We start from the raw sequence: 14,387 nt of genomic DNA, 5'->3' as shown, positions 1-14,387 counted from the left end.
AAAAAATAAAATAAAATTGTAGCCTACAACGCTGTAATCACTTTTGTAGCTTGGTGAGTTTTTTGTTGATTCTTACAGGTTTGTTGCTTACATAATCACAACACCTGTGAACAAAGACAGTTGGACTTCTTCCTTCTCAATCAGTACGACTTTTATTTCCTTTTCCTAGCATACTGCATTAGCTAGAGCTTCCAGTATAAGGTCGAAGAGGAGAGGTGAAAGGAAACTATGATTTTTTTAAGCTGAGGTACAATTCACATAATATACAGTTCATAATTTAAAAAGTGAACAATGCAGGGCCCATGAGTGGTACAACTGCCACCCTTTCATATTTCCAAAACATTTTCATCACTCCAAAGGAAACCTGTTAAGCAGTCACTTGCCAATCTTACATACTTACCCCTAGAAGCTACCTATAAGTTTTCTTTATTGTTGTTATTGTTGTTTTTTGAGACAGGGTCTCACTATGTAGCTCAGGCTGGCCTTGAACTCACTATGTAGTCCAGCCTTGCCTTGAACTATGGCAATCCTCCTGCCTCAGCCCACCCATGTTTTCTTTCTCGACAGATGTATCTATTCTAGATCTTTCAATATAACAGAATTATAAAATATGTGGCCTTTTGAGTCTAGTTTATTCCACTTAGTACAATGTTTTCAAAGTTCCTCCGCATTGTGGCATGTTTCATACTTACTCTTTTCTCAGACTAATTATATTCCATTGTATGTAAATACCACAATCTCTTTATCCACTCTGTCAATGGACACTGGTATATTTCTTCTTCTGGCTATTGTGAATGATGCTACTATGAACATTTGTGTACAAGTATTTGAGTATTTGTTCTCAATTCTTTTGAGCACACATCCATGAGTAATATTATTGGATAATATAATTATCTCTACATTTAACTATTTTTTAAAAGACAGTCTCATTATGCAGTCCAGGCTAGCCTTGAACTTACAATCCTCCTGCCTCAGCCTCTCGAAAGCAGGGGGTTCCAGGCGTGTACCACCACACCCAGCCTTATGTTTAATTTTCTGAGGAACCACTAAGCAGTTTTCCACAGCAGCTGAACCATTTTTCTTTCCCACTAGCAAATGTACAAGAGTTCTAATTTCTCCCATATTCTCACCAACATCTGTTATTTTCCTTTTTTAAAAAATAATGATAGCTATCCTCGTGGGGATGAAGTGGTATTTCATTGTGGTTTTGACCTGCATTTTCCTCGTGACTAACCACATTAAGAATCTTTTCATTTGTTTGTTGACCACTTGAATATCTTTGCTGGAGAAATGGACTTATGACCACTCATTAAGTGAGTACTTTGCTCACTTAAAAACTGGATTTTGTCCTTTTTGATGTTGATTTGTGGTATTTACATATCCAGGGCTCTGAATTCTTATCAGATGTATGATTTACAAACATTATCTTCCATTCTGTGGACCATCTTCGCCGCTTTTAGTAATGTGTGGTGATACATAAAAATGCTCATTTTTTTAAAGTTCTATTTGTCTCTCTTTTCTTGCTTTTGTTTTTGGTATTTAAGAATTCAAGGTCATGAAGACTTACTGTTTTGCTTTCTCTGAAGTGTTTTACAGTTTTAGCTATTACATTAGGTCTTTAACCCGTTTTGGGTTGATTTTTGTATGTACCACACATAGGAGGCCAATTTTGCGCTTTCATGTGGATATCCAGTTGTCCCAGCACCATTTGTTAAAGAGATTATTCTTTCCTCACTGGACAGGCTTCACACTCTTGTTGAAAAGCAATTGGTCATAAATCCATCAGTTTATTTGCAGACTCTCACTTTCACGCTAGTGTTCTACATGTGTATCTTGATGCCACTACCATACTCTTTTTATTACTGTAGCTTTGTAGTAAGTTTTAAAATTGTGAAACATTAGTCCTGCAAATTTTGTTCTTGTTCAACATTGTTTGGTTATGTGGAGCCCCCTCTGTTATGGATCCAATTTTAATACAGTGGGTGACAAAATGCTCAGCTTAGTTCTAAAATACATAAAAGCTACCACTTTAAACTTTTGTAAGTAATATTGATAAAAGTAATTTTTAAAAAGAATAGGGATTCTCTACTGGCAGAGATCGATTCCAGCTGGGAAGCTATGTCCACATAGCTCTCTGGAATCTGATATGTTAAGTTAAAAAATAACAGGACAAAACACTGAAGATTTTGCTGCCACCCATTTTTTTTTTAAAAAGAATCTATTTGTATCTGGACTGCATAACTCTGGAAAAATACGCATTACAGTGCTGAAAGAACGTGACTAGTACTTAGAAAATGTGTCACTGGGACACAGGTAGAGGGGTTTTGTTCATTTTGAATTTCTGTAAATTTTGTGTCCGTTGATTACAATGTCTTAAAAACAAACTGGACAGAAAATATAATTTTGCCCCTTCATATGAGCTAAGAAAAACCTGTGGAAGTGATGGAGATAGGTCTGCAGGAAGTGGTTTTCACTCCTTCCCAGGGTCTCTGTGTGAGCTCTGGCACCTACTAGTGGGCCAGCAGCCAGCCTAAAGAGGAAGCCAGTGGCAGTGAGACAGACTCTTGATGCAGTGCTAATTGGCCCCATGGGGACTCTTTTACCCAAACGGCCTCATCCACTCAGCCAACATATGGTCACCTATAAAAATTCTGAAGGCTGATTAAACGGCTTACTAATACTTTGTTTCACTTGCTATTTATATTTTGAGTCTTTGGGGCAAGTAGGAGGAACAACAGCCTTATTGATTAGTTCTAACTCTAAATGTCAAATGGGGGGAGGATAAACTAAATTGCTGCAGTGAATTTTTTTGTTATATTAGAATTGTCTGAATTTTAATTAAATAATACAGTTTCTAAATTATAAAGCTGAAAAATTCACACATGGATATTTGAAAAAGTAAAATTCTTGATAAAATACAGAAAAATTATCCTTTGAAATTTCTCTGTGACAGGTGTCCTTCTAGTCAATCAAAACGTAATTTCCCCGTAATTATACACAGAATGAAAAGAACTTAGGAAATATTTAATATGCAAAGGCTTATCAAGATGACTGACAACCACTGGAGGAAACCCACATCGGTTGCTCTACAGAATCAAATTCAAGACTGAGCTTAGGAAAGAGCTTTGACTCACTTCAGGAATAACGACTTACTCTGCATTCATGAAAGTGCCTATCAGATAGCACAGGAAAATTATTTTGGTTAGCCTCAAATTAGAAATATTTCAGAAGGAAAATGGCCTACTGAGTCAAGCATTAAAATATTCATGAAAAGAGTATCTTCAAAGAGTTTAATAATTATGAATGCTATGGTTCAACATATGAATATACAGTACTCTCAGGGGCAAAAAAGGTTCTAAGGTCTAAGCAAGCACAATGTTTTCAAACCAAACAATGACTTCAGGAAACTCAAATGAGAGGGGAGACACAAAGCAGAACTCATTCTTCTCACGAATTACTGTACTTTTTCCTCCCCTTCAGCGTTTCCCTGTCCCATAAAGGTGCTATCTTCACAGGGGTTCTCGCTAGACACCCGCAGTCATCCTAGGCGCTTTCTTCAGGCCCCAATTAAATGAACCACCAAGTACCAAGCTCTGTCAATCCTGCATAATCCTTTCAGTCTGGCTTTTTTTTCTTTTGCCTAACTCAGGTCCCTCAGGTCCATTCCTTCTCCCTGGATCACATCATGGCTTCCTTGCTGGCTCCACATTTTGCTCTTGCCTGCGTTCCCAATCCCACGTCCCCTTTAACTCCACCCTCTACACCACCACCAAAGGGAACTTAGGAAACATGACTGATAGTCTCTCTTCAAAACTCTTCAGCTGGGCTTACAGGATGTGTCTAACACCGCAGCTTGACATTCGAGGAAGGTCTTTCAAGATACGGCACCCACATCTTAGCTACCATCACTAGACAGTGTCTCCTAGAAGCTCTAGTGGTGACATTCTATGTCTTTTGTCAACTCATGACTTCTTTTTTGTTTTCTGAGGTGCAGTTCAGCGGCCCCTCCAGCTTTACGAATCCTCAGGGTAGCCTAAGAGACAACACACCCCCTCACAGCATCTGACCACATGACAGCACCTATCATCAGTATGTTTTGTATGAATACATGTAGTTTTGTTTCTGTTTTTTTGTTTTTTTTTGAGACAGGTTCTCTATATGTAGCCTAGACTGGCTTTGAACTCATGGTGATCCTCCTGACTCAGCCTCCTGGGTGCTGGGATTACAGGTGTGCGCCACCACCCCAACTCAAATATATGTGCTCGTAACCCTCATCAAATTATAGGTCAGGAGGACAAGAACCATGTCTCAACTTCTTTATGACCATCAATACCTTATCTAAGCCTTGGAACATACTGAGTAGTCAAGAAATTGGAGAGGAGCGACATGATAGGCAGATGTATGCAATGAATGTGTAACTGAACTAAAATGCATTCTCATTACTGTAAATAGTATTATACAAAACTAGGAATCTGCTTAAAGTATGAGCTTTACTTAAAACCTTCATTCTACCATGTTTGGGGCTAAATTTCTCACTCCAGATAGTAATTTGGTAAGTTAAATAAACGTTTCCTTTTTTATGGCCTATATCATCTCTAAAAGGATTTGAGATACTAGGGAAATAAATTAAACTGGTTTAAGTTCAAATTAAAGAAAAAAACACCTTTGTGGAAACTACTACTTAAATATGTCTGTTTCTTCCCTACAAATATTCAGTAATAACAATTTGTAGTTTGAGTCCCCCTTCCCAATAAAGTAGTATTTAAAATATGTATTAGAAAGTTTTAGGAGAACAACAAAGAAAGGATAAAAGAATTTTACATTTATAAAAAACAAGCACTTTAATTAAGACATCTTTTGAGACTATACTAGCAAAACTTTTTTAAAATTTTAAATGCAAGCATAATTCCACAATTCTTTTGAAGAGTTAAAAGTTGAAAGGGTAAGGAGAAACCATTTCACTGAGAGGACAGAATGAGCAACATCCCAGGAAAGTGTAACTAGCAACTATTTCATTCATGCCTTTTTAGCCTTAGCACATAGAAACCAGAATATCACTGCTTAGTCACTGCTTGAGCACTAAAATACTGGTTCAATGAACAGAAAAGCAGACAACAAAATAATAACACATGGCAGCACTAACATACTGAACTGGATCGCTTTCACGTGTAGCTCTAATCCGGGCATTCAGAGTGTGTGGAGGGCCCACGCACCAACAGCACCTGGGATCTTGTGAGAATGTAGGTTCTCCGGCCCTGCTCAAGGCTGACTGAGTTACACTCTACATTTTCACAAGATCCTTTGATCAGATATAGGCACATAAAAACTTGAGAGGCGCTGCTTTTAGTGTCCTCTGGAATTTTCCCATGAGAAGTTACCTAGTCCAAAAAGAGAGATGCTTTTTTTTTTTTTATTTTAAAGATAAAAGAATGAAAACATATTAACAAACACACAGACATAAAACAACACAAATATAATAAAAGCAATACAGGGTTTCAGACAAGGTGATAGGAAATTAACAAGGGTTGCTGTATTATATATTGTTATCTTCAAACTGGTTACTCAGATGAACAAATATAGGCATGTAAGACTGATCAAACAATTAAACATTAACTCTTCCTTTCAACAAAGCAATATGGGAGCTCATGCCTGAGCATCAAATGAAGGACTGAGTTTAGAGCTGTCTGATGTGTGCCTCTGGAGCAAAAGAATTAAATACTTAATTGGTGCTGGCCTTGGAGAACACCTGCCAGGCTGGCTTCAGTGTCAACCAGGGCACTGAAGCGGGTCTCTGTTTCCTCGCACTGACCCTCAGTGATGGGCCTCAGTCAATGTGGGTGAACAGACTGAGTGAATAGACTTGGAAGGACAAAGACGTATCGGTGCCACTCCGAAAAGCTGCCTCCTCTCCAGGAGATTGTGACTCTGTTCAAGGGTTCACTGTTACTTTTCACAAGACCTGAGTTAGCATTGAAATGACATCGTTTAATCACAAATAACAAATCTACTCGAAAATCTCTTCTCATTAAATATGTGTACGTAAGTATGAAAGAGTAACTCTGAGCATCCTGGTTTTAGTCCCATGTCTTCTTTTTAAGAACTCAGCACATACAGGAAGACACGACTGGCATGTGCTACCCCAAGAGGGAGACAAGGATGGAAAAGACATCTGTCCTGGCCCCCAGAAATGCACAGAGGAAGTGACTGATGCATCTCTGACATGTCAGTTCAGTTCAATTCTGTCAGAGAGGGAAACCTAGGCTCAGAGGTGGACATACCAGCTGGATAGTGCAGGCCTAAAAACCAAGGCATTCAAGTCACAACATGGACTGCATGTTCATGGAGCACAGGATACAAACTCCAATGGTATTAGAAAGCAACAGAGATTTTAAAACGGTTTCAGGATGTAAACATGACTTAGTATAGAAGAATGGGTAATATTTCAAAATATGTCCTTTCCAAGAAGACTGTGTCTCAACAACAAAAAAAAGTGGGGCTTGACTTCATGCTCTCCCCTCTGGGGCATCAATCTGAAAACCAGAAGAGGTGAAGTTTGACCCGACGGCCCCACAGTTTGAGTACATAACAAAAGCTGACTCCACCTTCACATTTGAAACATGCAGCTCTCTCCGAAATGATCACATTGCAAAATTATGCAAATCTGAGATAAAAGAAGAGAACAGTGAGGCCAAGAGTATAAGGCTGAATCTGAAAACATTCTTACTTACACTGAAAATGGGTATCTCGCAAGTCCCTACGACTAGACCCTTCAAAATCCTTACAGAGAACAAAATATCCTCCTGCCTCAAGGAAGCCAAGTAAAAGGATAATTTTAAAGTAGAACACTGAATTTTTGTTAAAAAAATCAAACATGGTTAGTAGGGCTCGTTGTTGGGAGAGGGACCTAAGCACCCCGCAAGTGCCTGCTGGACACATGACGAGGGCAGGACTCTGTTCTCTTCTGACCACTCCTCAGAGATGTGCAGCGAGTGAGGGAGGAGATCACAACTTCCCCAAATAGCCCAGGCTTGGTGTGCATAACCGCTCTAGGTGTGCATAACCGGTAACTCAGATCTCCTCTCTTCTGGCACAGGGCAACGCATGTGCCTCTGCCACCATCCCAATAGAACTTAAACCTCTGTACGGTTCTGGACCCTGGCAGTGAAAAAAACCATTTGTGTTACTAAGATTTCTCTTACCGGATCCAGGTTCTTAAACAGCAGGATGTCTTTGCAAGCTTCTTGCAATCTATTTCTTTGATCGTCAGTTTTTGGATGTATAATCTAAAAGGACACCAAATTAAAAAATATAAAAACAAAGAAAATTGTTAGCACCAATCAAAATCTAACAGAAATCAACAGAAAAGCTAGAAAGAATTGGTGCTTAAGTTTGGTTAGCGCAGAAATTCACTTTAGATGACTAGTCACCATCAGACCACTAAGTAGGAGAAAATAATATGTCCCCATGGAGTGGTATACATTCACCCACATAGCACTTGAATGTTTTTCAGCAGTGTTCCCCCAGGTTAGCAAGTTCATTCTGCAAAGGCATATGATTGGCTAGAGAAAGTCCAAAGTTCCCAGCCAGCAGGGACAAGCACAAGAGGACAACCACAGCAGTGAAAATTTAGAGACTGTCTTTATTCTATTTCTACTAATCTTAATACTCTTTCAGAATGCAGCTCTTTCCTTTGAAACTTGATGAAGTCCCCAGAAGAAAGGAAATTCGTAAATGTAGAAAAGCTGGTATATTACATTCCTATAGCCTCACTACTTTTTTTTGCAGCAGGGTGAAGATGGAAGAATGCTTTCTGTAGGAGTAGCCAGCCAACTCTGGGGTCCCTTTTGCCTAACAGAAGGCTCACTGGATCAAAGGTCCATTCTTTTAGTACGTGGTGCAGGGGACAGAACCCAGTGCCTTGCACATGCTAAGTAAGCACTCTTATCCTTGAGCTATACCCCAGCCCAAATGGTCCAGTTTGTTGCAACATTGGTAGTTTGCATGTATGAAATGAGTTAGAGAGAGGACAGTCCTAAAAGCAGACATGCAGCTGGTTTCCTGGACACCTATACATTACCTTCTCTTATTCCAATATTCACTTAAAGAGTGACCATGACAGCTGATGAGTAGGCTCCTCACCTCTTCCGTCCACCAGCTAAAATTAGCCATCAGTGAGTTTGTACCCAAAATATATCAAAACTCACAGCGTGGCAGGGGATGAAATTCAGGGGTAAGAGTACTTGCCTAGCATGTGTGAAGCCCTGGGATCAATTTCTAGTACCATAAACGAAAAGCACTCAAGAGGAAGTTTATACCAGCACATCAGATGGCTAAAAATTAATGAAATCATGAGCTAGAAAGAACTGAAGAAACAAGTATATGCAAACTATTTCATGTATTATTATTATTTTTTTGTTTGTTTGTTTTTTTCTGGTACCGGGAACCGAACTCACGACCTTCCACTTGCCAGGCAGGCGCTTTTGCCGCTGAGCTAAATCCCCAGCCCCTCACGTATTATTTTAGACTACTTGAAGGACTAGTGACAGAAGTCACTGCATTATGTCTACAAGGGTGAGGGACAAGGAAACCTTTGATTATTATCTAACTGTCGCTCACTCCAAACTAGCGTCTAAGATAACTGGTGAACGCAAAAAGTAGATCCTGGTGCCCTGTTCCGCTACTGCACAAGAAACTTCTATAATTCAGACTTCAAATCACACCAACCAAAATCCACTTCTTCCTACTTTGAAAAAGAAAAGCTAATGTAATGAAACAAACAAACAAAAAACCTGGTACTTCTCACTTCACAAAATCCATCCAGAACCTTAACCTGAGGCAGGGGTCTGTGTCTCTACTGATGAGTGCTGTCCTTGGACAGAAGGCAGAGAAACACCACAACCCACAACTTCACTCCTATCTGCCTGTCTTCCTGGCTTTGTCCGCCCTTCCCTTCCTACAGAGCCCTCACACAGAAGCCCAGCCTTTTCCTTTTCTTTCTTTGCTCCTGCGTCTGTTCTTATCAACCAATACTTCCAAGCTCTCTGATTCTCAGTCCCGCCTCTCCTGCTGCTGGCCACTGCTGTCCTTGGGCCTGCTCCCCTCTCCCCCTCTGGTTCCTCAGGACCCCACCCCTCTGTGTCACCCTCTCCCTCCCTCCCAGTGAGACCCCACCCTGCACTCTGATCCTGGCCCTCAGTCGCTGCTTTTCTGCCTCTAAAGCCTAGTCTTTCCCCAGTGGGCTTTGTGTATCCTACATAAGGGATCTGTTTCTGGATTCCCACCACGTCAATAATATCCAAAGTGCAATTTCTGTTATACTAGAGGCTAATTTAGTATGTATTAAAATTTATTTCTGATTTTAAGATTAAATCTTGTTTGTTAAACACTAGTGTAGCATTTACCATGTGGCAAGTGCTGCTTTACAGACCCTGCAAACATGAATTCGTACCGTCCTAGCACAACCCTAGGACGTAGGCACTGAGAGGTAAGAAAACGGACCTCCCCCAAGTGAACTCCCCAGCGCCCCTGGCCCCTAACTGCAGAGGAGACTTCACCGGGCAGGGCTGGTGGGCTACACTCTAAACCAGGGATCGGCAAACTACACCTCAGGCAAACCTGGTTTTGTATGACCTCTGGGCTAAGAATGGCTTTACCTTTTTTAATGATTAAAAAAACCAAGCCAGCATCTCCTGATGCATGGAAATTACATGAAATACAAATTTCAGTGTCCATAAATAAAGTGTTCATGTCATGCAAATGTGCTCTACCTCTGGCTGCTTTCAAAGTACTGCAGCAGAGGAGAGCAGCTGCAGGAGACCGTATGCTCCTCAAGCCTAAATTATTCATTATGAAAATAGTAAATTTTCAGGAAAATAAAAACTACCGAAAAAGCCTGCCAACTCTTACTCTAAATCTCAGCTGCCCGTCAATAAGAAGAATTAGAAAGCTAATTAATAAATAAGGTTTACTCAGGCACGTTCTTTGAAGAACACTGTATCTGTTACCAAACAAAATTCTGTGCAAGATATTTTCGTATCTGTCCAGTCCACTGTATGGACAGGGCAGAAACTCATCTCGCACAACATTCAATCAGAATACCCATTCTCCAGCTGCAGGCCTCAGAGGGCTCCACCCCCGCAGTCCTTCCTTATCGGCTTTGCCTCAGCCACCAGGCAGCGCCTCTGCTTGGACTCACACCCTCACACTCCTCCTCCTGCTCCTCCTCCTGGGCCCAGAAGATGATTCCTGGCAAGACTCACCCGTCTGTCTCACCTCAACGAGGCCCAGATGGTTTGGGCATCCGAATTCGCACACTGTTACACTGTCAGGGCTTCACGTCAATTATGCATCGATTTGGTATGCGTCTGTCTGTGTCTGCCATCAGCCTCTTGCTAGCAGAGGGCAGGGGCAGCTCATTTTGCTCACCACTGCATACCATACTGAGCACCTGGCGCTCGTGCAGTAGGCTGTCCAAGAGGGCTTTGCAGAGTAACAAGGTAAACACATACTCTATTTTGAATTTATCAGCTCTTCTCTCCCAGGCTCTGCAGGCTAGGTTCCACAACATACAATCCTTAAATTTTCATTAATTTAAGGTAGTTCAACTAAAATCTAATTTGTTATTTTCCGAAACAAATCTTAAGTATTTACATTTTCTTTGAATTAATAAAGAAGGACAAATACCTATTAATAATAAAAATTTAAGGCATGGGTGATATATAGCACCCTATAATACAAAACATCTATATACAATGTGACTCTATCAAAATACAGTATACATTTTCCTCATGGACATTTTCTAGTATCTGTCAAGGGCTAATTAATTTTGAAACACGTAGTAAGCATTCCCAAGGGCTACGGTACAGTTTGCCTTATGGTTTCTAAGGGGCAAAAAAGCATAGTTTTCAGTAACCTGTCTAGGGGAGAGAGTACTCCCCTAAAATACTTACGCACTTTATTATAATCTTTGACATAATTCATATAATAGTTACCCCAAAAACCCTTAAAATGTATTACAGAGAAGAAGTCTTGGAGGCACGCCCACCCTACAAAACCTCCTCCTCCTCCTCCTCCTCCTCGTAACTGCTGCCCTTCTCACATCTGGACTTCCGGACCTGACCCATGCAGGGCACTATCAGAAACACCTGTACAACTGGCAGTGAGCGCTCAAGGACACAGCAACGGGGGAGATTGCAAGCTGAGTGTCTTTCTAAAGCAATACTCTAGTCCTCTCCCCTTGCTGCTAACAGGCCCCCAAGCTAGCTCCGGCCTGTCAGCGATAGCTTGAACATTATCTGGGAGTAATAAGACCTTGAACATTATCTGGGAGTAATAAGATCTCTAAACATCTGTCCAATAAATTCTCCCCATTTTCTTTTTTATGTTTATCTCAATGTGATCAGGTTCTTTAACACAGGCAAGTAAAATAAGTTTTCTTTCCGCTAGTACTGGGGAAAAAAATCTCTCCAACAGAGCCACTGAGTTGGCACAAACCAGCCACAATACTTTACTCATCTCAGTGCTGGCTAAAATTCCTTTCAAGGTCTCACAACCTTGGACTCAATGAGATACCACACCGTGTTTCCCAACTGTGCTGTTAAACACTCTCTGGTTTAGATTTTTACTAATTCACACCACTTCTTCAAAACTCAGTCACCCGCTAAATTTTATAGTATACATTTGTCCACAAACATGAAAAATGGATGTAGCCTTCAATGTCACCTTTCCTGCTGCTGCTTGACACCTAAGTAAGATAGGCAGGGTGAAGCTGTTCACACTACACGAAGTAGTAACAGCGTATCAGATTAGCAGAAATATTTTGATCCTAAAGCAACAGTTTCCAGCCTGAAGTTCTGGGAGTGGAAAAGATAGCTGGTGCGGGGACTCTCCATGGGCCCCACAGAACAGTGAGACCTCAGGATCTTCCCCTTACCGGCTCCTTCCTGATCTCTCCCTCCCTGGATTTTATACACATTTCACAGAACTTCTCGATGAAATCACTTAAGGACCTACTGTCTGCTTCTCCGTACTAAAATCCCATCTTACTGAAGTAATTTTCAGAGCTTGAGAAATAGGTTTTTGTTTATACTTTTAAGGCCAAAGAGACATGGGGATTTTTGCAAAGTATGCACTCAAAAAAAAAAAAAAAGGAAATTGAACTTTCCATTTGCAGGCACAGTAATCTCTTATTTAGTTTACTTTTTAGTGAGTAAATAAGAGGAGAACCAAGCTAAAGGACACAGTTTAAACACTGCGTCAAACCAAACCAGTCAGATTCTTGCAAAATCATTAGGGCCTCCAAGGAAGCAGCTGCTGAGCAAATTATCAAGACCCATAGACTTTTAAAAACAGCAACTGCTGCACTGATACCTTCGATGTAATTTTACTACTACTTGTTTGCTTCCAAGTAAGCTTCTGTTGTTATCCGTGAATAGGAGAAGGCCTTTTTCGTATTTTTCTTTACTAGAAACACTTTCTAAGAAAAATAACATTACTATGAAAACCATCACTAAAAACATTTTTCATCACCAGGATATATTTTGCAAACAAACCAACCAACAAACGAACAAAACACTACCAGTGCAATGAGTAATGTACTGCTCTTCTTTCCTTTTATCCAAAGACATGTATTTTTGGGTAAACATCATTCTACAGAACTTGAAGCAGAAGTAGGCTATCAGTGAGAAGACTAAGAAAAGAAACAGTCAAAATAATTCCACTGTTTCCTATTACACCGTATGCCTGTTGACATCTTTTGTTATGATTATTTTCCTTACAAGACACCAGAGTGTCACTTTAAAATTCTTCCTTCAGCAAGTTACACACCCGGGAGTCTGCATCGTCTTCCTCTTCATCGGGGTTATACGCTTCTGCACACACTGGAAACATAAAAATGCACATTTTAAGATCTGTTCATCAAAAAACATTACAGTAAATATATCTTTTTAAATTACTGAACAGAAAGTTCATGACATTAAAAATACATTAATTTTAGGGCAAACAGTTTACTCCCTAAAACCGATTTCATATCATAATTTGTAAGGATTTTCTTAGACTACAAAGCTGTATTTATAAGACATTGACAACTGTTTTTTTTTTTGCTTTCTTCTATTCAAAGCTTAAATGCTTTTGTCTCTATTTCCAAGGCAAGGAAGTGCTTCAGAGTTAAAAGTATCTTTTAAAAAATGCAATAAAGTCCAACTCAGCCATGAAATGATCACGGGGTGAGGCAGGGTCTCTATGTAGCACAAGCTGGCTCTTAACTCAAGGTGACCCTCCTGCCTCAGCCTCTTGAGTGCTGGGATCATAGGTGTGTTCCACCACACCTGGCTTAAATGATCAATTTAATCATACAGCTATGAGCAACTTTCATAAATTATTCACAATCCACTCTTTAAAGAACTACTACTCTTGAAATGTACAAATTCCCGTCCAGTCTTTATTCTGAATTGTTTATACTGCATATTCAATTTTTAAAACTGCTTTTTTTCATTTAACACTATGGGGAATTTTGTATGTCACCAGAAACAGTAAATATTGTTTTTAAGGTCTGCTGGTTATTTATCATATGCTATAATTAACTACTTCCCTAACACTGATCACTTAGGCTGGCTCTGACTAAAACGCTGCAGTAAATATCGTCATACATAAATATTTGTCTACATTTCAGATTATGCTGTAGGCCTAATCCTCGAGCGTTACTCTGGGAGGGTAAAAGGCACGACAAATTTCAGGACGGAGTTATGACCGTGCTTCTCTCCAGAAGGGTTGTACTCCTGCATCATCCTATGAATCACGTATAAAAAGGCTCCTTTCACCATTTGAGAAAACTGGACATTATTTCCAATTTTATTGCCAATTTAAAAGATTTAAATTTTTAAATATTAAGTTTGAACAACTTCAAATGTTTATAGGCTGACCATGTTTCCTCTTTTGTCTTTATCTATGGGCAATATTTGGTTTCTTTTTTGACTTAAACCAGTTTCCTAATACTATTCTGTTTGTTACAGTACTACAATCTCTATGCAACTAGGTTTTTAATGCTTACTATAAAGTTTTAACAGATTATGTGTTTGCTTCTTTTTAAGGTAGTGACATCTGTCAAGGAAGAACCTGCTCTAGTGTGATTTAAACCCCATGTTAGATGCCGCAAGAGTCCTGCTTTTGAGCTTGGACACCGGTTTGCAAAGCTAATTTCAGGCTTTTAAGGACTGGTCTTCACATTTATTCTTTGTTCCACATGGAGTCTGTTCTGACACACGTACTGAACCTGAAAGAAGAAAAGACTGACAAAAGGCTGAGCAACGTCTTCCCAGAGGCCCCAGGCCGCCATCCCGAGTGTCACTGTCATCACCGTAGTACCACCATCACCACCCTTCTAACACCGC

General features: G+C 40.0%; 1 protein-coding gene across 1 annotated transcript in view; it reads right to left on the bottom strand.

The window, feature by feature from the left end:
• Nucleotides 1-14,387, bottom strand: part of Prkar2b (protein kinase, cAMP-dependent, regulatory, type II, beta) — a 90,556-nt gene that overhangs the window by 23,461 nt on the left and 52,708 nt on the right. Inside the window, exons 4-5 of the mRNA XM_013510492.1 lie at nucleotides 12,826-12,878; nucleotides 7,200-7,283 (exon numbers count right to left, since the gene is read on the bottom strand). Of these exons, the coding sequence (XP_013365946.1) occupies nucleotides 7,200-7,283; nucleotides 12,826-12,878 (137 nt within the window). The remainder of the gene's footprint in view (nucleotides 1-7,199; nucleotides 7,284-12,825; nucleotides 12,879-14,387) is intronic.

The sequence above is a fragment of the Chinchilla lanigera genome, unplaced genomic scaffold (genome assembly GCF_000276665.1).
Source record: "Chinchilla lanigera isolate Chin_1 unplaced genomic scaffold, ChiLan1.0 scaffold00009, whole genome shotgun sequence".
Lineage (NCBI taxonomy): Eukaryota > Metazoa > Chordata > Mammalia > Rodentia > Chinchillidae > Chinchilla > Chinchilla lanigera.
This window is presented reverse-complemented; position numbering and strand designations above follow the sequence as displayed.